At 47.2% G+C, this 21,954-nt stretch overlaps 1 protein-coding gene across 1 annotated transcript in view; it reads right to left on the reverse strand.

Moving 5' to 3' along the window:
• Ctdp1 (CTD phosphatase subunit 1) overlaps positions 1-21,954 on the reverse strand; it is a 66,622-nt gene that overhangs the window by 30,325 nt on the left and 14,343 nt on the right. Inside the window, exons 5-10 of the mRNA XM_059246822.1 lie at positions 20,447-20,597; positions 17,061-17,151; positions 14,975-15,141; positions 12,966-14,009; positions 11,196-11,337; positions 9,654-9,863 (exon numbers count right to left, since the gene is read on the reverse strand). Coding sequence (XP_059102805.1) covers positions 9,654-9,863; positions 11,196-11,337; positions 12,966-14,009; positions 14,975-15,141; positions 17,061-17,151; positions 20,447-20,597 — 1,805 coding nt within the window. The remainder of the gene's footprint in view (positions 1-9,653; positions 9,864-11,195; positions 11,338-12,965; positions 14,010-14,974; positions 15,142-17,060; positions 17,152-20,446; positions 20,598-21,954) is intronic.

Consider the following 21,954-nt stretch of genomic DNA (forward strand, 5'->3'; position numbering starts at 1 on the left):
TGTGCAGGAAGACTTCTACAATGTTGCTTAGCCCTGAGAGTCTAAGCCACCCAGGCTTGGACAGCTCATGCCAGCTGCTGTTTCAAGGGCCAGGGATACTGGCATCTAGACCTGCACAGAAGTTCAATGCCAACTGGTGCCAACATCTAAGGAATTCTGAATCTCCTAGGCCTACAGGGAGCTGTTCTCTTGTAAACTGGATAAACACTTGGAGATCCAAGGGCCCAGACGCTGGAGGCTTGCTGGGGAACTGTTAACACCAGGGCGCCACCTGCTGCCACAAGTTGCTGCTGCCCAAAGTTGCTGCTGCCCAATGCTGAGGAACAAGCACCTGAAGAGAGCCTCTCCTTCCCTGGCCATGCTTTCTACCCAGGGGCCCCGGACACTGACTGATGACATTTACAGCCACCACTGTGCTCCCAACACCCACAGCTCCAAAGAGAAACAGGAAAAACTCATGTAAGTTTTCCTTTACTAAAATTAAGTGTACTATGCTTCTCTTTAAGGTTGTCTAATGTTTCAACCAAGTTTGAAGTGTAAGAAAAAGAAAGACCTATCTACCAAAGCTGAGTGCTCATCTTCAAAGGTCAACACTGCCAAGGCCATGCCCAGCTCACAGCCATCCTGGGTCTGCTGGCGCCAGGAGAGCTCTGAAAGGGTGATAGGTTCCAGGAGCATGAAAAAATGCAGAACTTCTCTGACCTGTAAGAGATCACATTCAGACCCATACCAAAGCTTTCAAGGACCTCTCGGGAGTACCTGTGAGCTCCTGCTCTTCCAGGAATGCCCCAGGGCAAGGCTAGTTACTCCAGAACTGCCCCCAAAAGAGAAAACATGACAGAGTCACAGAAATGAAGAGCACTCCCATTATACTCCTTCTCAATCTGAAGTAACTTCATTTAATAGAAAATGTGTGCTAATAGATGATAATGTGATGTTCTACTAAAATGAGCTGATAAATCGATCTTTGGACAATAACTTTTCTATTCTAGCTAAAGAGAGCAAAGACCCAGTGTTGCCCTGCTTGTGCTGCCTTAAGGAAGACAGAAGAAGGCAGGAAGCCTGGAGTTCAACACCCCTCTCTACAGCAGGCCATTCCATGCTGGGCACCAGAAGAGGACAGGAGAGAGGAGACTGGTATCATTTTCTAGGAATACTGCCACCCCTCCCTCACTTCAATACCATTTGTCAGGTAAGACAGAGGATGAACCAGACCCAGGTCTATCATGATGGGAAAGTAACCAGGTTTTGATCTGAATGACGTTTTGTGCAGGAACCATGAAGACCTCCAACTGATGGAAAGGACAGTTAACAGAGGGTTGTCAACTCCAAGGAGACCTTTCATCTTTCAAAGATTTTTAAAGCATCCACAATAAAGACTTTAAACCATCAATTACAAATATATCTGAAAGAGATGGAAAAAAAAAAAGAAGAAATCCTTGGCAAAGACTAGAAGATGAAAAGCAGGGAAGTCTAAGAGATGAAAAGCACAAGGAAACACACACACAGGCTAGGTTTGACAGCAAACTGAAAAGGAGAAGTCAGCAAACTCACAGAAATCACCTTGGCGGGACGGAGAGAAAACACAACCGGAGAGGAAAAGATGAGTCAGCTTTGACAACTCAGGTGAGAGGGAACCAAAGGTTTAGACTCCCAAGAGAGGCAGAGATGAACCCAAACAGCAATGGCTGAAATGTCCCTGGTCCAGCATAAGACATAAACCTTCTGATCTAAGAGGCTGAGTGAATCCTTTACAGAGTCTCAAAATCTACACCAGCCCACATAGCAGACAATTAAAGCTCTGCCCCCCCCCCCAAAAAAAAAGTGTCCTGGAAGTTACGTGTTCCTATAGAGAAAAAGAAAGCCAACAGTAGAGCTTGCCTATCAGTTTCAGAGACCAGGAGGGACCAGATGTTTCCAAGGGATTGAAATAGAACTATTAGCCTGGATCCTTAGACTAGAACAGAACTATCAGGAATGGAGCTAAGTCAAGACTACTGCAGGCAAAGGGAACAGAGAGCCCACCATGAATCTCTCTTGTGGAGAGGAGTCTGGAGGACATACAGGACAGAGCAGGGGAGGGCGCTACAGAGGACCCTTCTCCGAAGGAGTCTCCTGGACTGCATCCAACTTATGGAACAAATGACAAGCAAGCAAGCAAGCAGGAGAAAGATGATAAGAATAGAAACCATGGAGCTGAAGAGAAGAAGGAAACCACCACAAGTCAATAAGTGAAATAACTGCTGTGTCTTTTGTTTTTGAGACACAGTATCTATCATGTTGTCTAGGCTGGCCTTAGGATGATTTTGAACTTCTGATCCTCTTGCCTCTCTACCTCACAACTGCAAATAACTGGTTTTTAGAAAGAGGTCTCCAGCAAGACTGACATGCAAAAAGACAAGATTCCTGGCATCAGGGCAACAAGGGGCACCCCAGGGTCAGTCAGTATCACTGAAACATAGAGACAGCTCTCTACAGGCCCAGCAAAGGAAGGGAAGGGAGAGAACACTAAGAAGTCACACTGGTATGTGAAAATGCATAGAATCGGAAAGATGTCATAGACTCATGGCTGGTGTGCCTGCCAACATATACAAACCCATAAACACAGCTTCATTCCAAGAGTTCAAGGATTTTTTTTTTTTTGTTTTATAACCAATCAATGGGCCAGGGAGATGCTCTGGGTGAAGGTATTTGCTGCCAAACTTGCTGACCTGAGTTTTGAGATTGATCCTCAGGACCTACATGGTGAAAAAAGAGAACTACTTCTGTAAGTTGTCTTGTGACTTCCATACTTGCTTTATGGCACGTCCCACAAGCCCACATACCTTCCCTCTAAGAACTAAGTGCATAAATTAATAAAGAAAGGGCAAAGGTTAACTACCCATGTAGAAGCAGGTCAAGAAGAAAACTACATGTTCATATTAGTTAATATACACAATCATTCAAAACATTCACAGCCACAAGTAAGGAAAGTTTGTATAAGAGGAAGAGGGGAGGAAGGAGGGACCCTCCCCAATGTGACAAGGAGGATGCACCAAACCCCACAGCTCTCAATAGCTTATCAACGAGATAGTGCTCCACCCAAGACTGAAAGAAAGGTGCATCCACGGGTCAACGGAACAGAAAGAACTAGGAAACAGATCCACAGAAATGTATGGATTCGAGTGTCTCTGAGAACTGCAAATGAAGGTCAAGGGAGAAAATGACATTTTCAACAAGAAAGACTGAAGCAAGAAAATCTCCCAGCTTAGTGAGGTGTGGAGACATACACCTGTAATTCCAGTGGAGATGCTTCAGCAGGAAGATAGCCACGTTCCCAGTCACACTGGGCTAAAGTGAGACTATCTCAAAATGCTAACCAATCAATCCCACCATTGAAAAAGACCTCTCACAATTTCTATAAAAAGTGACTCAGGCTGGGAAGAAGACTCAGTAAAGTGTTTGTCACGCAAACACGAATACCTGAATTGGGATCCTGAGAACCCCTGTAAAAGCCTGGCACAGCCACACATACTCCTTTAATTCCAGAGCCGGAGAGGCAGACAGACAGATGTCTGGAATTCATTGGCCAGTCTGCTTACTAAATTGGTGAGCTAATGTTTAGTGACAGACTCTTGTCTTAAACTATGAGGTTAAGAGCAAATGAGGATGCTATGGGACACTGACCTCTGGCCTCCACGTACATTCGTGTGTGTACACCCCCCCACCATCCTCCTAAAAAACCCAACCCTGACTGAAAACAGATCATATTTCAGTATATGCAAATAGTGAGAATAGAACACCAGAGAAATACAGGGTTGGGCTATCAGCAATAAACGACGAGACATAATTCATAAGAAGAAGAGCTGGTAAGCACAACTTCACCAAGTTAAAAACCTATCCCTCTAGCAAAGGCCCACGGAGAGGTGGACAGACAGACTGCAGTGGACTGAGAAAATGCTCCTTTAAGTGAAGAGCACACAAAGACTTCCGTTAACAGTAGTAATAACCAGACAATTCAGTTAGAGATTGGGCACACAGTCGTTCCACCGAGACTAAGCATAGTCAATGAATGCTCATAGCCCAGTGCCCCTCAGAGAGCCATGTTTGGCCTCTCCCTGGGCTCTCGCTTCCAGATGGGACCCTGTCATCTTAGCAAGTTCAGTAAGGCCAAGGGGTCCGCCTCCACACACAGCCAGTGGGGATCTGTACCTCACCCTGCTTCAGACACCAAGTTAGAGTGGGATCAGATGGACATCACCTAGCAACTGGACACAGCCTGTCTCAAACTATACATTTACTACGCCTGAGTGTCATTAAGGAGTGCCTGCAGATGTCCCTTGTTCACTCCGTGACAAGTCTGGGAGACTCCACTGTACTCTTAGCCACCAAGTACCAAACAAAACTTACAACTTCACAGCCTGGGTGACAATGGTCATCAAGGATAGCACTTGGTGCTGTTGCTAAGTGCTCTGTCACAATGGGACTGCACAGAGTTCCAGGCCTAGAATGAGGCTAGCTGCCACAGGAGCCCTGTGACGGACAAAGCAGGAGCTATGCAGGATGTAAGATGGCTGGAACAGTGGTCCATTCCACTATGCTGGGATGGGTCCGAGGATGCTCTACAGCCAAAGATGTAGACCGGCTGCAAAGGCTGCTGTGGATGTCTGGAACTGTGGTGGGTATGACTATTAAAAAGAAAGTCACCAGGTGCCAACCATCAGCATGGAGAGCTGAACCAGAGCACACTTACTTGTTCAGTGGCTCAGCAGAACGGAAGCAAAGTCCACAAGGATGGGAAGGACGTCTCTAATTTAAATCAAAAGGTAGTATTCTACAAGGTGTTGTTAGGAAAAAACATGCTAGGTTTCCTTACTCAACAAAGAAGGGGTCATGGCAGAGTGGGTCTGATTGGAGTGGGATCAAACCCCTCAGCTACATTCCTTAGTGGACACAGCCAGCCACCAGGAAAGCATTCTTCTGCATTTGGATGCTCCTGCTCCTCACACATGCAGCTCTCCGTGTGCAGACATGTAAGCAGTGAGAAGGAAGGGACAGGGACTCCATGTTTCCTGATGTAAACCGGTCAGTTCATCGGTTTTTGAAATCAGGGTCAGGAATAAGTAGTTCTGACACCTGCTGACCTTGCGGCGGTGGTGGCGCTTCCAAGTTTCCTGAGCTTTCAAGTGCGGCCAGCAGGAGTATGGGTCCTTGACAGGTTACCTGGCAGCCTCCCAAGTGAACTAGGCTGAGATGACGTGTCAGCGTGACTATACAAAGCCACTTTCCAATAAAGTGTCTACAACCAATACAGTTGATGACTCATTACTATCCTCTAATGTACAGGATAGGGTGGAACCTGGGTGCACGAGACACTTCCAGGTGCAAAAGAAGAAAACACCAGCAAAAGTCACCTCCCAGTATGCACTGCTAGAGACCAGTTCCTGCAGCTGCACGAGGCAGATTCACCTTTCAGAACCTGCTTTCTCTGTTGCCATATTAAAAGCTTTATTGAGGCTCAGCCTACCATACTCAAATTATTTTTCAGACAACACTTAATTACTTTTCACTCGTCTTGGATATCCCTGGTCTACTGACACACACTTCAAACAAAGCCAAATAATTAAAACAACAATATTGTACCTAACACTGTACTCACCTTAAGACAAGGTGCCTTTGCTTTTTATTTAAGGAAAAATAAATGAGAAGCTGAGTTGGTTTCCGCAGCGTGGAAAGCAGACTGCACAGGTGTTGCGCAGGTGCACACCAGCACATACTGACTTTGCGGCTGCTTTAAATTCTGGAAGCACTGCTGTCCAACTGCAATTTAGAAACTGAATTTCAGAAATAGCCTTCAATCACAGCTCCTTCCTGCCCCTTATCAGCTTATAATAACACTGCAGAACAGACAGCAACAGAAATGTGCACCCCTTGACCACTGAGACTCTGCTCCAAGGGGACATCTTAGCATGTTCCCGGTTCCTGACACAAAAGTCAAAACCTTGGAGTGTCCATGGAGGTGTGCTATGGCTTCAGAACAGGGCTAGTCCCTAGAAAGATTGAGACCTGGAACTTCAAAACCCAACCCCAACCTCTGACCTCCAGAGAGCCAATCCTTAGGATCAAGGATTAACCTACTATACCCAAGTAAAGTATCCTCCACCTCCAGAGGGTGGGTTCACAGAGCTCTGGAGTGGGTGTGCCCCAGCTTCATAGGGACTGAGGTTCCTGTGCCCAGCCTCCACTACCCCAGGAAAGGTCCACATCCTACCTGAGTTCTCCATCTTTTCACCCTTTCTCATACCCATCTGCTTCTCTGGGCTGACCATGGCACATTCCCTCCACAGATACTGTTGGCAGAGAGGCTCTGGAAGGACTCACAACTCCAGAATCAAAAGGCTCCTTCTGGGCCTCGCCTCCCTCAGCTTTGTTTCTCAAATCCTGGATGCCGTGGTGGCTTCAACTCCCTATTGTGTCTCTTCCGCTCAGAAGGGTACAGCTGCTCAGGCCTCATAGGATAGCACCCCAGAGAACAGCACCAGTGTGGATGCAGGCCATAGCCCAGCTGGTCACTGGGCTGCTCCCAACACTATCTATCAGTGTTTCGTGTGACAGTGTTACGATTATTTTCAGCAAGAAAGAAATTAGTTCTAAATCTTGTCCTCCACTCCACTGCCCTCAGCTACTGCTTCTACTTCTAGACCACAGCTCCTAAATCAGGACCTGGGTCAAAGGGTACGCACTCTCAGTAAACATTGCCAGCGCTCAGCCAAGTGCTGAGCCCACTTAAACATCCTCACCAAAACACAAGCACACTTCACGTTCGATTGAACAGGCAGCAATGGAACGAAGCCTTTGTACTTAGTGACATGTGGGAGCGAATGTTCATCACACACCCCCAATTCCTACAAGCTGAATGCTTAACCTCTCTCCACTGCCACAGAGCCCCCTCTTGAGACCACCTAGTTACACATGCACTGACCACCTGGACTCCAGTATCTAGGTCAGTCCTAAGACCACACTTGCCCTGACTTCCAACTGGGTGCATCTGTGTCCTACATGAAGGATGTGCAGACCTACAGCCAACAAGTTCCATGTGGTTTTACTTTTTTTGAGCTTGTTTTGTACCCATGTGATTCTGTTTTTTCTGTTACAGCACACACTCTGCTATGCAGCTTTGCTAGAAGATTCTTTAGAACCCCCCAGCCCACCTTGGCCTCCAACCTTCACCCTTCCACACTGTTGGCACGCCTTGTGCTTGTGGCTCTCCTCCACTGCCATGTGTGCCACGGAGCAGAAAGCCGTGAGATGACAGACAAGAGTGGTGAACGAGGTATCACTGCTGCCCATCTGAGGTGACAGCACTCTTTTACCCTTGGATGTGATGGATATATGAACACGTTCGTACAAGTAGCTGCATGTGTGCAGGCCAGAGGCTGACATCATGTGTCTGCTCAACCACCCTCCACCTTACATGTCTGAGACAAGGCCTCTAACTGATTCAGACAGGCTGGCTCATCACTGAACTTCAGGCATCTGCCTGTTTCCACCTGCCCAGCAGTGTGACAGCAGATGCACACCACTGTGCAGCATTTATGTGGGTTCTAGGGGTACAGCACACCCCCACCCCAGCTGTGCACATTCATCCTCTTTATTTTCTAACCAAGACCTCAAAAATGAGGATAGCCTCACCATTTTAAAGGACACTTTGGCAAAAGAGTAAATGTTCCACCTTAGGACAGTAAAATATATACAGTGCTCTGAACCAAACTCAGACTTCTCATACTGTAACACAAACAAATTACTTAGGATCATGTGTGTGACTGCAACCTCACACCTGCTAGGCTCAGCACAGCAGTGAAGCTTGGCTGCTGTGGCTATGGCAGGAGGTGCCGACACTTCTGCCGTCCCTGTGTTCTGGGACCAGGTAACACTTCACAGAGTACGGAGAATTTGCCAAATGGTATTAATCACAACAAAATTTGAAAGGAGACTCAAAATGAACGTAAAAATTTCAAGAAAAACACTGTATAGCCAGTCTACACTGAACTTAATTTCATAGCTAGGGAATAAATGTCTGAGTCATAGGTGCCTGCTATGGAGGAAAATACCTAGTACTCCATACCACTCAAAAAATGCGGTCCTGCACAGGTAGGGAGGCTGTGGCAGCACGGTACTAACCATGGCCTATCTCCTGTAAGCACGTAGGGGGGCTTCATAAGTTTTTTACTTGACAACCTTCACAGGACAAAACTACCCCTTACACCCTCTCTCAAAAGAAGAACTCCGTAGAAAAAAAGGATGGAAAGGCCATAAAAAGGCAGTTTGCTGAAGTACACTCCGATAGTGAGCCACACCCAGAGAGGCTAGGCTGCCTTCCCAAAGCTCTTGCTATCCACTGGCTTCCCAGGGCAGCTACTGGATATATCCCACACACACACCTCTCCAGGGCATACAGGTCTACTCTTCTGGGTGTCAGGGCAAAGGGCAGCATGCTTTGGCAACACAGCTGCTATGCTGTACCACAGTTAAAAATAAAACCTTGACCTCAGAGACCCCACTTTGGTGATGTCATGGTAAAGACTAGAAGCAGCAGCAAGTGGGCATGCTCCAGCATGTGAGTGACTAATTGGAAGAAAACAAGTTTTGTCTTGAATTGCAGAGCAGCAGGTGCATTCAGTGTGCACCGAGGAAGCAGAAAGCCGCTTCACACCAGTCCTGAATGAGGATCTTGGCTTTTCTGTTTGTGCCAATCCTACTTCCTATTGCCTGTGTGTCATGGAGGCTGGGACACCCAGGACTAAGTTCTTGCTCAGCCCTAAGACTGCTCTGCTGAAAACATGTAAAGCATTGCAATCGGAGCAGAACAAACACCATTATAGTTCTGGGCTGCTGACCACATAGGGCGAGTACCAGGAAGGATCCCAGTGCTTCTGCAGAGAGGATCACAGAGGAATGGGCAGGGGACTACATGCCCACTGCATGCTGAACACTGTATCTACTGCCCAAACCTCTAGGCTCCTTATTTAAACAAGCAAGATGTGCTTCGGGTATATAAGGGCAGTCTGAGGGGTTCACAGGGATGGGGGTGACTAAGACTGCACAGAGAAAGTAGGGGGTAAAAGGGGCTGTCGCTTGTGGGGCATCACCAACCCAACCAACAAGTGACTTTTAATCTACTCAGTGTTCTCACATACCCTTCTGACAAAGTGTCTTCTCTCAGTATGTAGAAGAGTCCAGGGGGCCAAGACTGCCTGCCTGTAGGACAGATTGGCCTGAGGACAGATCTGTGAGGGAGGTCAGAGCACCCTCCTCTGCTGGGCACCCCACGATACTCTTGAATACCCTGCCAGCACTGAGCACTCTGTAGAGACACATGACTTGTATAGGATATTGCAGAACTAAAGTAAGATTCCTCTACTTTTGGTTCTGTAACCCGAGACTCGGCAGAATAAACAAAGAGCCCAGCGTAAGCTGGGAGGTGCTCTATGCACTGGAAATCACAGCTGTCAGGCAGGCAGCCCAACACAAACTCAGGACTGAACAGAGCCTCAAACTCCACTTGTCTACACTGTGGGCCAACACAACCATCTTAATAGGTTCAGAAAGCTAAAACTTAACACTTTAGATGCCTATTTTCTCAGTAAACGAAGCTTCCAAGTGCCACAACGTACCTGAAGGAGGAAGGCTCCCCATGGATAAGTGGGGCGCTGGAGGGAGCTGGTGCAGGACCCTGCGTGCCCATCCGGATGAGCTTGCCTGTGTTGGAGTCATAGATCCGAACCTCGGGGCCAGGGTGGGCCTTGGAATGGATGGGTGTTGGGTGGAACAAGGCTGTTGGGAGCACATTCTGTCTGTCTGGAAAGGCTGCAGGACTGTTATCTCTGTGGGACGAGAGCAAGGCCCATGAACGGTATTATCAATAACACGTGGCCCACGGACACAACACGAAAGAGATGTACAACAATGTTAAGGATGTGGATGCAGGAAAGGTGGCAATATGTACCAGGGACAACCACAAACTACTGGCTAGGCTCCAACTGAAAAGCTTCTTCAATTCTTGACTGAATTCAGCTTAAGATGGAAGATTTGCAACTTGGAATTCTAGAACATAACGATGTGTAAAAATAACATGATGCTCCACCACCAGCATCACCAAGCCTGCTGTGCAGCAGGACCTGCTTGGAGGGAGCCTTTACCTCAGCAGGACAACTTCAGCTCTTCGTGCTTCACACTTTGATAGCTGCTCGAGCTGACAATGCTCAGAGCTACTCTCAACAGAAACGACTGCCACTTGCCCCCAACAACCAAAAGTTTCTCATCACAAATACACCAAAGATGAGAAGTTCCATTTTCCATATATCTCCCTCTTGGAGTAATTCTACAGACCTGCTCCATGGCCCTCATCCCACCTCCCTTCCTTTGGTTCCTTTATATAATTTGTATAATATCAACCCTGAAGAAATACATGCAAAGGATGTAGATGTACTACTGAATCCCACACTGAATTGTACTAAAAGAAAATCCACATCTGATGCTTTTCTGGATCTTTGAGTTCACAGAGGAGTTACAAGATCACCTGTAGAGGTCAAGGCCAGGGTGGACAGACACTCCCTGTCAGGAGCACTGCAGCTTTAGGAGCCGGGTGGCATTTATAACAGTTAATAATGACTACCATGCAGATCTACAACCATCTAGGAGAAGCCTCTGGCCATGCCTGTGAAGGATTATTCTCACTAAGTTAATTGAGGAGAGAAGACTCACTCTAAAGGTATGTGGGGAACCATCTCTGGATTCTCTGGGCTTGGGTCCCACACCACCCAGAAAGGAGAAAGCGAGCTGAGCACCATGATTTCTCATTCTTCCTAAAATGCTGAAACAGCATGACTAGCTGCCTCAAGCTCCTGTGACTAGATCCCTACCATGAGAGAATAGACTCCTTCCCCCTTTAAACTGTTCGTCAGGGTACTGTGTCACAGCATCAGGACAAGTCATTAATATGTCACGGATCTTGGATGGACACCCTTGAACAACAAGGCTCTCCTCACTGTATCCAGCCACCTGAAAACACTGCTGGATTGAAGTATAACTAAGTCAGCAGACACTCCTGGCCCAGCTTGGGAAGATCATGCGGGCCACACCTAGATGCCTGCTTGTGGCTGGGTACCTCATGGAAGAAAGGCAGCGTGGAATGATATGGATGGGAGCGAGCCTACCTGTGTGCCCGGGCATCATCGTCTAAGAGTGGAAAGAGCTGCTCCTCAACTTTGTCCCAGCGCTCCAGGCAGCTCCACAGCCAGTCAGGGCTGACCACATGTAGGTGCTTACACTCCTGTGCCTGGCGCACCTTCTCTGTACCTGCAGAGACAGCATGTCAGACTGCTTGCCCTGGTGTACCAGAGTGGGGGTTATATATTCCTTAGGATGGAGCTGCACAGCAGTTTACAGACAAGCATCCTCCTTACCACTGGGGGTTAGAAGCTCTGCCAACAGGATTTCTGTAGCTAAACTACTTTCTAATCCTCAAGCTATCCCCACGACAGCCTGAGGCCCTCCAGGCTTGTTTATTACCTGAGCTCTGGCACCACCCATGGCAAGAGATCTATCAGGAGGCCCTGTCAATTCTCCCCACACTGAGGCAACCTATCACTTTGCAATTCTAGGGCTTCCTTAACCAGCCTGGCACCTGGCCTGTCCCTGTTCCCTGCCATCTTTTGTCCTTCCTATGTATGGCAAGAGCTCCCTGGAGGGCTCCTGATCACCCACTGAGTGACCCCCCCATTCTATCTCCCGCTGATCCTGCCCTGTCCTGATTATTACAGCTAGTCTGTACATGGCTCAGTGACCCTATGCTGTAAGATGGCCAACTGAGTCCCTGGCTGTGTCTTCAAGGAAGTCATTCTCTTCAAAGGAAATGGTTGGATGAGAACATGCAGGTCACACCTCACATCGTCCCAACGGCTGAAGTGTCCATGGAAAAAGAGTTTCAGAACCAGGCAAAATAGAGATATGGACCAAGTACTAGACAGTCCCTACATAAGCAGGTGCACCCAGACACAACCCAAGGAGGGACCTGACTTGTACTCTCAATGCTTTGGAAGGACAATCCCTTTTGTTCCCAAGGAAGATTGATGCTACATTCCCTCCTCAGACAAAAGATGCTGCTGGGGCCAGAGAGCCTGTCAGCTTCCCTCTAATCTGTGCTAACTGTTCTACAGAGCAGATGACATCATGGTCAGAAGCCAGAGTCACATAAGCTGAAACCTTCAGGGAGACTATGGGAATGAGCCACCTCGACAGGCGTGCAGAGCCTGGAGGTGAAGCGTGAGGAACTCTAACCCAGTGACTATTGATGAGAAACAGCAAGGGGACAAGCAGTGCCTAGATAGTGTACGTGAGCTTTATGAAGGAAAAGCCAAGCTGCTATTGGCTTTCTTTGAGCTTTTCTTACAGCAGCACCCATGACCGTGTCACACAAAACAGGAAGGTGACTGTTTAGGGACCCAAGACAGATGAAGTGTGTACAGGAAAAAACTTTACCCAAAGTCAATTATCAAGCTTGAGTGTGTGTGTTTGTATATGTGTGTCTGCGTGTGTGCAGGTGCCACACACAAATGTGGAGGTCAGAAGACAACCTTGGATGATATTTTTATTTCCACCTTGGGACAGGGTCTTTGGTGTCTGCTTACCCCAGCTATCCTGCTCACGAGCAGAATTCTGGGATTCTTTTGTCTCTGTCACTGTATCGTACTATAGGAGCACAGAGATTACAGACATAAGCCACTGAGCCTGGCTTACATGGGTTCTGGAGATCCCAACTCAGGTCCTTACACCTGTGGGACAAACACTTTATCAACTGATGTCTCTCCCTAGCCAGTCACCCTGTTTTTAAATGTCATGACTATAAAGAGTGTTCCATTATGCATACCCGGGAGTACGGCTGGTTGTATGTCCCTACCCGAGGGATCAGAGATGGTGGCACATACCAGCTCGAGCTGCAATGAGGTGAGTGGCCCTGTCTGGGGCATCAGGGCTCAGCACCAGCTGAGTGAGGACCTTGGCTCCCAGGGCCGTAGCATGATAGTGCTCCCGAGTCTTCTCCACAGGGAAGTTTGTTGGGTGCAGCCCACTGAAGATCACAGCCACATCTGCCAGCACCTTGCTCTTGAGCTCTGGCACAATTTTCCGTATATCTGGAGCTTCCTCAAGCTCCTTCTTGAGGTATCTGTCATATTTTGTGTAATAGTCGGTGTGGACTCGGACTAGGATCTCCTCGAGGTGTATCAAATGGTCATCATCATCTGTGTCCTCTTCCTCCTCCTCCCCCACACTCTGGTCCAGGGACTCGCCCGCAGTGACACCCGACTGCTCACTGTTTTGTGACTCTGTTTCAGCCTCCTTCCGGTCCACACAGCCATTGCCCAGGCCACAGAGACTGTCCCGTTCACTCTCCTCCTGTGTATCCAGGTCTGATCCTTTGTCATGCAGGTGGGTGCCAGAGCCGGACTCTCCCAAGGGGCTTGCTGTAGGTCTCCCCCCACTTGTGTCGGGGGGTGCCCCCTGCTGTGGAACTTTGGTTCTGTCCTGGGTGGCTGGAGACTTGTGGCCTCTCTTCTCCTCACTCTCCCCATCGGAAGCAGAGGAAGACTTCCGCCCTTCCGACTTGCTGCTTTCACTGCTCTCGCTGTCACTGGACAAGTCAAAATCCAAATCCTGGGTGGAGTCACCCTGAGGGGGCTGCCCCCCTGCTGTGGTCCGACTATCCCATTCACAAGACACTGGGAGCTCTGAAGCTTCCGTCAGCTCTTGGTCCCGGGGGCTGCTGCTAGGAGAGGCCCGGGGGAGGGACCAGGTATCCTTCTCATCTGTTTTACTGGGGAGAGCTCCTGGTACAGCCTCGCCACCATTGAGTTCCCGGGAGGCCTTGCCAAGGCCATTGCTCTGCTCCACCCCAGAAGTAGGCTTGCCTTCCTCAGGATCCTTCACTGACAGAGCTTGTTCCAAGATGTCAGCTCCTTTAGAATGATTTACTAAAAAAAAAAGGTACTGTTACTTAATGGTAAATACTTTCAAAACTAAACTGCACCCATCTCCAGGACAGTCTGAACTGTTTGCCCTCTAGCTCAGGCCTGTGGCCAAGCACAGACTTTTACAGCCCATGCGGGCATAGCTTTCCAGGTCAAATGCCTCATCTACAAGGCCCCAAAAACAACATTCTACCTTCCTTTTCTACTTCAGTGACTACAGGAGTAATGGCATGCCTCTAACCCCCCCCCCCAAAAAAAAAAAAACCCTCTAAAATTCACCTCAAACATTTAAAACCAAAACTTTAAATTGAGTTTGGTGATGTACATCTGTAATCCCTGTATTCGGGTTGAGGTAGAGGGTCTGGGCTACATAAAAAGACTATGTCTCAACAAAACAAAAGAGGAAGGAAAAAGAAATATAAATTTCCTTCAGACACTCTGGCTCACATGTGCCCAACAGACACAGTTCCCTGCAGTCTCCATGCGGGCAACAGATGGAGTCCCTGCTTGGGGTTGGTTCTGACAAAGGCAACAACTGTATCCCACACCTCACTTCCTCTATAGGATATATAATCCCCTGGTCATAGTGCTTAAGAAAACCTGGGACGAAATGCAGTATTATCATCATAGTTAGATACTCAGCCAGCATCTTTAATCTTACAGCCAGCAAAACTTTAGAACAGTATGATATCTGCTGCTGCCCCCGCCCTTCCAGTACTAAGGACTGAATCCAGGGACTTGTGAAAGGTAGGTAAGCAGTATACCATGGAACTATCATCAGCCCTAATATGACTTTTAAATATCCTATTTTTCATTACATAAACCGAATTGCCTCGGGGAAATTAAAATACAAATAGAAAGCAAACAAGAATAAAGTGAATATTGAATTTATAAGTCATTATAGAGACAAAAAAAGATATAAAAATTTATCAAAATGCTAATTTCACATTGAGAAGGGGATCACCCACCTTTTTTTCTTGTCTGAGATTCCCGGGCCCCAGGAGGTGCATTCACATCACCTGTGCCTGGGAAGTAGACATACTTCTTCACAGTTATAAGGTTAGGGGCAAACTTCCAGACATCTTCTCGGTCATCAATAATGCAAACCATTGAGTCTCCACAGGGAAAGAGATTTCTACAAGCAAAAACATGCAGTTTACACAAACATTGATTTGCCACTTGCAATAATCTTGTATTCTGCTAAAAAGAAAAGCTTAGGACATTCGACTACATATAAAGAGCAAACAGCAGACTCCTTAAAAAGAAGCATGCTATAACAGGGAACTTTCACTTAATTCACAATTTATACTTTTTTTGTCCAGAGAAAGTAATATTAAAATATTTTTCTCCACTGTTGGCTCTCCTTAAGAAAACTTTTAACGATGATAATACTTCAGTCACAGGTCAGAACACAACTCTGGAAATTCAGTTCTTGTAAACAAATGGGTCAGACCATATTCACAAACACAGCCAGAGTAAAAGAGCCAACTGCTCACCTAATATGCTAGAGAGGACAGCGGCCAGCTGTCCACACCACAGATGGCAGCATGCGCCTGTCCGGGGTGATTCCACTGGAGTCTAGCACCCTCCCTTCAGACAGCTTTGTGTGCTGATAAATCACAAACCCATGCTTTCAGTCTGCCCCCTCTACATCAGCTAGTCAAAGTGAGGTCTTGTTTCAACTAAACACCTCGCATTCTTCTCTTCTAGTTAATAACCACAGCTTTCAAGGCTCTGTGGATCCCTTAATCTAAAAATGAAACCAGAAGAGGATGCCTGCACAAGCCACACCCCCTTCACCTGGCATACAAAACTGCTATGGTCCAGGTCTTGAAAGAAAAACACTATAGAAACAAATGCCACTTGATACATAAGAATGGTAGACACAGCCCTTTCTTGGTAGAAATGGGAACTATCTTGTGCAAAGTGAAAAATTTCAGGTACAACAACGCTTTCCAAGTAGGACTGAGTAGGAGCTAGCCCCGTCACAAAAGCTTAGAAATGACAAGAAATAAGCAAAAAGATAACAAGGTAGAAGACGTGGAAACAGGAAAGACGTGACACTTCGGCTATTTAACTTGGGTTTTATATATTAGTGGAATGGATACCAGGCAAATTCCTAAGGAATTATAACTCGGAGATGGTGGCACTGGTCTGCTCATCTTCAACTCAGAAAGCATGTGAAGTTCTAGCAGCTGCTGGGGTCACACTGCTGCTCCTATATAGGCCCTTCACCTCCTCTAGGCTACTTTGCCTTATGAGCCCCAAACCTACACCTCTGAAGTCACTGCTTCCTGTCTCCGCAATAGTGAGTTCTAGCCAGGCCTCTAAATAGGCCTGAAATTCAAGGCGTATTCTCCCACATCAGCTGGTGAAGGGAGACATGGAAGCAGATGGGTGAGCGATGAAGAGCAAGCCAACATCCAGCCCATGCAGGGAAAGATGATCAACACCCCACTTCGGACAGAAATGAAGAACCACCTAAGAGTAGTTGTATAACTGTACGGTCCAGAGGAGGGAATAGGATTGGAGGGTGCAGAAAGGACTGGGTAACCTTAAGGCCTGTGGTGGATGAATGCGAAGACCCCATAGGCTCATATAATTTGAATGTTTAGATCCTAGCTGGTGAACTGTTTGGGGAGGATGAGGAGGTGTGACCTTGTTGTAGGAGGTTATGTCACTGGGGGTGGCCTGTGAGGTTTCAAAAACCCAGACCAGGCCCAGATGTGAGCTCTCAGCTAGCACCCCAATGCCATGCCTGCCTGCTGTCATGCTCCCCACAATGATGATCATGTACCAACCCTCTGAAACTGATTCTCAAAATTGGATCTCTCTCTTTTTTTCCCCCCAAGACAGAGTTTCTCTGTGTAGGCCAGGCTGTACTCCAACTGGCTCTGTAGACCAGGCTGGCCTCAACTCAGAGATCTGCCTGCCTCAGCCTCCTGAGTGCTGGGATTAAAGGCGTGTGCCATCCACTGTCTGGCTCAAAATTCAAATTTTAAAGAGGAAACTGAATAGTAAGCTGTCCCCATGGTAATTCAGCCAAGTACATACCTAAGGTTTCCTGTTTTAGAATATGGGTCAATACATTCATCTCGAGACAATATTCGATGAGAAAAAAGCTTCTTCTCGGGGTCCAAAAATCCTGTAAGAAGACAAAGGGAAAGCTGACACTGTGCACACAGCACTCCACTGTGACCGGTACTTGAGTCTGATCTTCTCATATACACGCCAGAACTTCTAAAACAAAGCCACACTTGCGGTCTGTCTACAGTAACATTAACTTGAAACAACCTGTAATATGCAACTGTGCTGCACAAAGCACACGAGAAGGAGGAGAAGGAACATGGTCCTAGTATTCCCTCCTTTAAGGACACTGCCCTAGTGCCCTCGCTACAGCCAACTTCCTAAGGCCCAACTACCTCCCACTAGTGTCCAGTCGCCTTGATGTGCACTGTGCTAAGTGTGCTGCACGCAGAAGCCACAGGAATATCTGCCACTGGATTCACACCTGTCCACAGCTGTCCTCAGGCTCTGGCGTGCAGTGTTCCTGGGAAAATTTCACACTTATGTTCTTAAAGATACTGTCTCCAGTTTTACTGGATATTGCTGTCCGATTCTGTCCTACATGCTTCAGAAGAACTAGATACTGGAAGTCTTTGCTAAAGCCACAAGTGCTTGCCTAGCACAGAAGACTCACAGCAGCAGGATTTGCTTTTGGCAGCCCCACAGGGCCAGGGTTGTTAGCTGGCTCCTACGGTGTGGCACCGTCAACGGTGGGCACCGTCAGTACAGACACTATCAAAGCAGCAAGCAACCCCACGCTCTCCTGCTGCTGGTCTAAAAGCAGCCTGGCATTCATTCATCACTGGGGCCTTACTGACACGGACCTGATGCAATATCACATTGGCTGAGCATCAAAAGGACTAATGAGGAGGTGACCCAGATGAAACCCAGGATGTGGTTTTGCTTAAGCAAATGTCCTCTTGCTCAGTACTGGCACAGTCCTTAAGTCTCCTTCATTCTGGTCCTTGCTGGGTCTATATGGTCAGATCAATAAAACACAGTATCTACGAGGAGTGACTCTAGGCCAGTGGTTCTCAACCTTCCTAATGCTGTGACCTTTCAATACAGTCCCTTAGGTTGTGGTGACCCCCAACTATGAATTAGTTTCATGGCTACTTCATAACAAAATATCTGATATCCAGGATATCTAATATGTGACTCCTGTGAAAGGGTCCTTCCACCCCCAAAGGGGTTTCGAGCTACAGGTTGAGAACTGCTGCTCTAGGATTTGTCCAGCAACTGTCCTAAGCAACTAGGGTAAGATCTAATAGACCCCAAATAAGAAATACTGGCATTGCTACTGGACGGACAGGAGGCACGGGTGCTGAGGTGCTCACCCACAGGAGCCAATCCAAACCGAGAGAAGTTCGTTCATGTTGGATGCTCAGTGGACGTTTTTCTTATGAAGAAAGAGTGAAATGAATGCAATTGTTCAAAAAGAAATGGTTCCTATGCAGTCATGTGACACAGACTTACTAACCACCACAATGATGTAAGACTCTTATTCCAGAAGAACATGGCATGAATGCGTATGTACACTTAGACAAACTACGTCTCTGTCTCTGTCTCTGTCTCTGTCTCTCTCTCTCTCTCTCACACACACACACCCCAAGCAAGAGAAGAGGGAATAAATGTGGACACGATGATAGTGATGAACAGTTTTCAAATTTTTAACTTTTCTGACAGCTTTAACTTAAAAATTAAAGTCCCAAAGTGCTCATTGAACTGGGATGTTTTCTTCATTAAACTCTGCTAATGTCTGTCCAAGTCACCTGCCTAAAGCTTGCACCATTATTGCTATTAGCCCATGAGTCACTAATTACCACCTAGAGAGGAAGGTTTCAATGGGAAAGCCACAAGCTTGGGTGTGGATCTACTTTTATATAGGGATGCCTTAGCTGTTGGGGCTGCTACAGCCAACTACTGCAGACTGGGTAATTGACAGCCAACAGAGATCTACACATCAAGAGTTCTAGTGGCTGTAAACCCAAGATCAAGGCATCAGCAGCTCCAGTCCAGGGGCAGGTGGTAGGCGTTCTGTTGATGGTACCATCTCACTATGCCTTCGAAGCATGGAAAGGACAAGCTAATGCCCTGAGGTCACTTTCATAACCTCCCAAGGCCACCTCTTAATAATCACCTTGCTGATTAAAGGTTGGACTATGCAGTCAGAGCACAGGGTTCTTCTTTGTTGGTCTGAGATGGCTTACCTTCCTCTTACACAATTACACAAATCTTCAAATCCTATGTCCCAGGTACACAGGAATCACACCCTCAAAACACTGAATCGAAGACAATATGAATCAGCTTCAACATGTGGCTTCAGTGTTTGTGACAGAGTATCAGTGTAGACTCACAGATGACTAAGTACACATTCTGGTTGGAGCTGTTGACAGTGGGGAGGCAGGACGTGTTAAGGGTAGGGGGTGTGTAGTGGGGGCAGAGTCTGTGGAGGGAGAGTATGTATGGGAAATCTCTGTAATTCTGTTGTGAACCTAAAGTTGACCTAAAATACAAAGCCTATTTAAAAACATAGGCTACAAAGAAACTAAAGACTGAAAGGAGAGTCTAAACTACGACTCCACCAACAAAGACAGAGGTCAATCTGTACCTTTGAAGTGTGTGTGTGTGTGTGTGTGTGTGTGTGTGTGTGTGCACTCACCCATGCATGCATGTGTGAAGGCCAGAGGTCAACACCGGGCTTCTTCCTCTATCACTTTTTTGTGTTGTTTTGTTGATTTCTGTTGTTTTGAAACAGGGTATCTGATCTTACTGGTTCAGAAACTGGCTGTTTATTTTGATTTGTAGTGGGGGCTGGGGATCTGCACGCAGGTCCTCACGCTTGCACAAGAAGAGCTGTACCTATTCAACCATCTCCCCAGCCCCAGGACTCTGGATTTTAAAGTGCTCACTTCAACAAGTTCTGCAACTGCTACTCACGAGCCTGCTGGAATGAAATGAGTCCTCCCTCATCACTCAGGCTGTGACTGTGATGTACAGTGGCTCAGTGCTAACTTCCTGTCTGGCTCTAGCTAGAACTCATTCCCCAGACAGTGCTGCCACCTGGTGGCCACTGCACACTAAGAGCACATGGAAGTGACTGCCAGCAGTTCACGTCCAACCAAGACAAGCAAAGGTCACTCAGTCCTCAAGTAACTCATGATGGCCAATACAGCATTGGCACACACTTGGACAACAGAGCTCCAAAGCCATCTTTAGTCAGCTACCTTTGGTCCCAGTCAACTTTCCCACTGCAACTGCCAGTCTTAACCCTGAGTTTCTGTACCATTCCTTGTTTTGAAGAAAAGACCCTGGAAACAGGAAAGAACGTGCCATGTACATTCACTGCGGACCTCATACCGTGCCTGACTGACCTGCAATCGTGTGGGCGTATAGACGGCTGCCAAAGGTGAAAACATGCAACTCATACAGCTTGGCGATCTTCTCCAAAAAGTCCCTGCAGTGAGGCCGCAGGCGGGTGTGCAGCATCGGCTCCCCCCGGCCCAGCTGGAAGTGAAAGATGCCCTGGAAAGAGGAGGCAAGGATGAGAAGGGGCCGGGCGGTGGTGGCGCACGCCTTTAATCCCAGCACTCGGGAGGCAGAGCCAGGAGGATCTCTGTGAGTTCGAGGCCAGCCTGGGCTACCAAGCAAGTTCCAGGAAAGGCGCAAAGCTACACAGAGAAACCCTGTCTCGAAAAACCAAAAAAAAAAAAAAAAGAATGAGAAGGGGATGCAGGGAGAACTGCCCAGGTAGCATCTGAGCCTTGGGCCCTGCAAGGGTCTGCAGACACCCAAGTCAGATGAGGGATTGCACAGGGCACATGAGAGCCACAGACTGCCCGAGTGAGGCATGGGAAGGTCCATGATGACGGATGCCACTAACTATCATAACTATGCCAACCAGCCACTGTAATGACAGGCTGCAATAACTACCTCTCATAATTATAAATGTCCATGACACTACTTACTATAAACTACCTGGTACCTATCAATCACTATAACCACCTGTAACTATTTAGGATCAACCACCATGATAACTACCTGTGACAATCACAACCAGGATGGCCTAATGATGGTTGTTAGTGACTACCCAGTCATGTCACAACTCAGATGTCTTGGGGTCGGTGCTAGGCTGTAGTCCCACCTGTGCTGTTACCTGTGGCGTCATCTATCTTGTTACTGTCTACTTCTTTACTGCTTCACATGTTCTTACTGTCAAAGGACAGAGCTGCAGCCCTGTTCTGAACACAGCCATGGTGGTTCCTGAGCTTCTAAAGAGAGTAAAATTGCCAATGGCTTGACACACAGCTTCACTCAGGCACATGAGTGATGAGTTAGTGTTCTGGATCACCTTGCAGGCATGTGAAATGTGTATACTCCCATTATTATTTTGCAGATAAGCATATTTTCCTTAGGAAACTAAGCTATGATCCATTTATTCTATTTACCATTATTTTCTCAGCAAAAATACTGACTTCTTTAACAATTAAAAGGTAAACTACTTAGGCCAGATACTCACTAGCTCTAATATAAGAACACCAGGATGGTGAAACTGAGCTGTCAAAGACACAGTAAAACGTTCTATTATCAGCTTTCCCCTTCTCAACAGTAGAAAGTTCAACAGCTGTAATGTCAATCACCGTAATGGTGCAGGCATGGATGTCCACAGCAAGAATGAACAGCCCTTCCCCAAGTATCCAGAAATCAGGAACTAAATTCAGAGGCTGAGCCCCAAGGCCTACAATTATGTTTCAGTGGTGGCCCTGGCCCTGCCAGAGGTGGCCTTAGATGTACACTAGAGGCATCCTGGCAGTACTGATATTAGTAGAAGGCTAGTCCTGCCTAAATCTTCCTATAACAGTGTTCTCAAACCCTCCTAATG

Source organism: Peromyscus eremicus, chromosome 19, assembly GCF_949786415.1.
Source record: "Peromyscus eremicus chromosome 19, PerEre_H2_v1, whole genome shotgun sequence".
NCBI lineage: Eukaryota > Metazoa > Chordata > Mammalia > Rodentia > Cricetidae > Peromyscus > Peromyscus eremicus.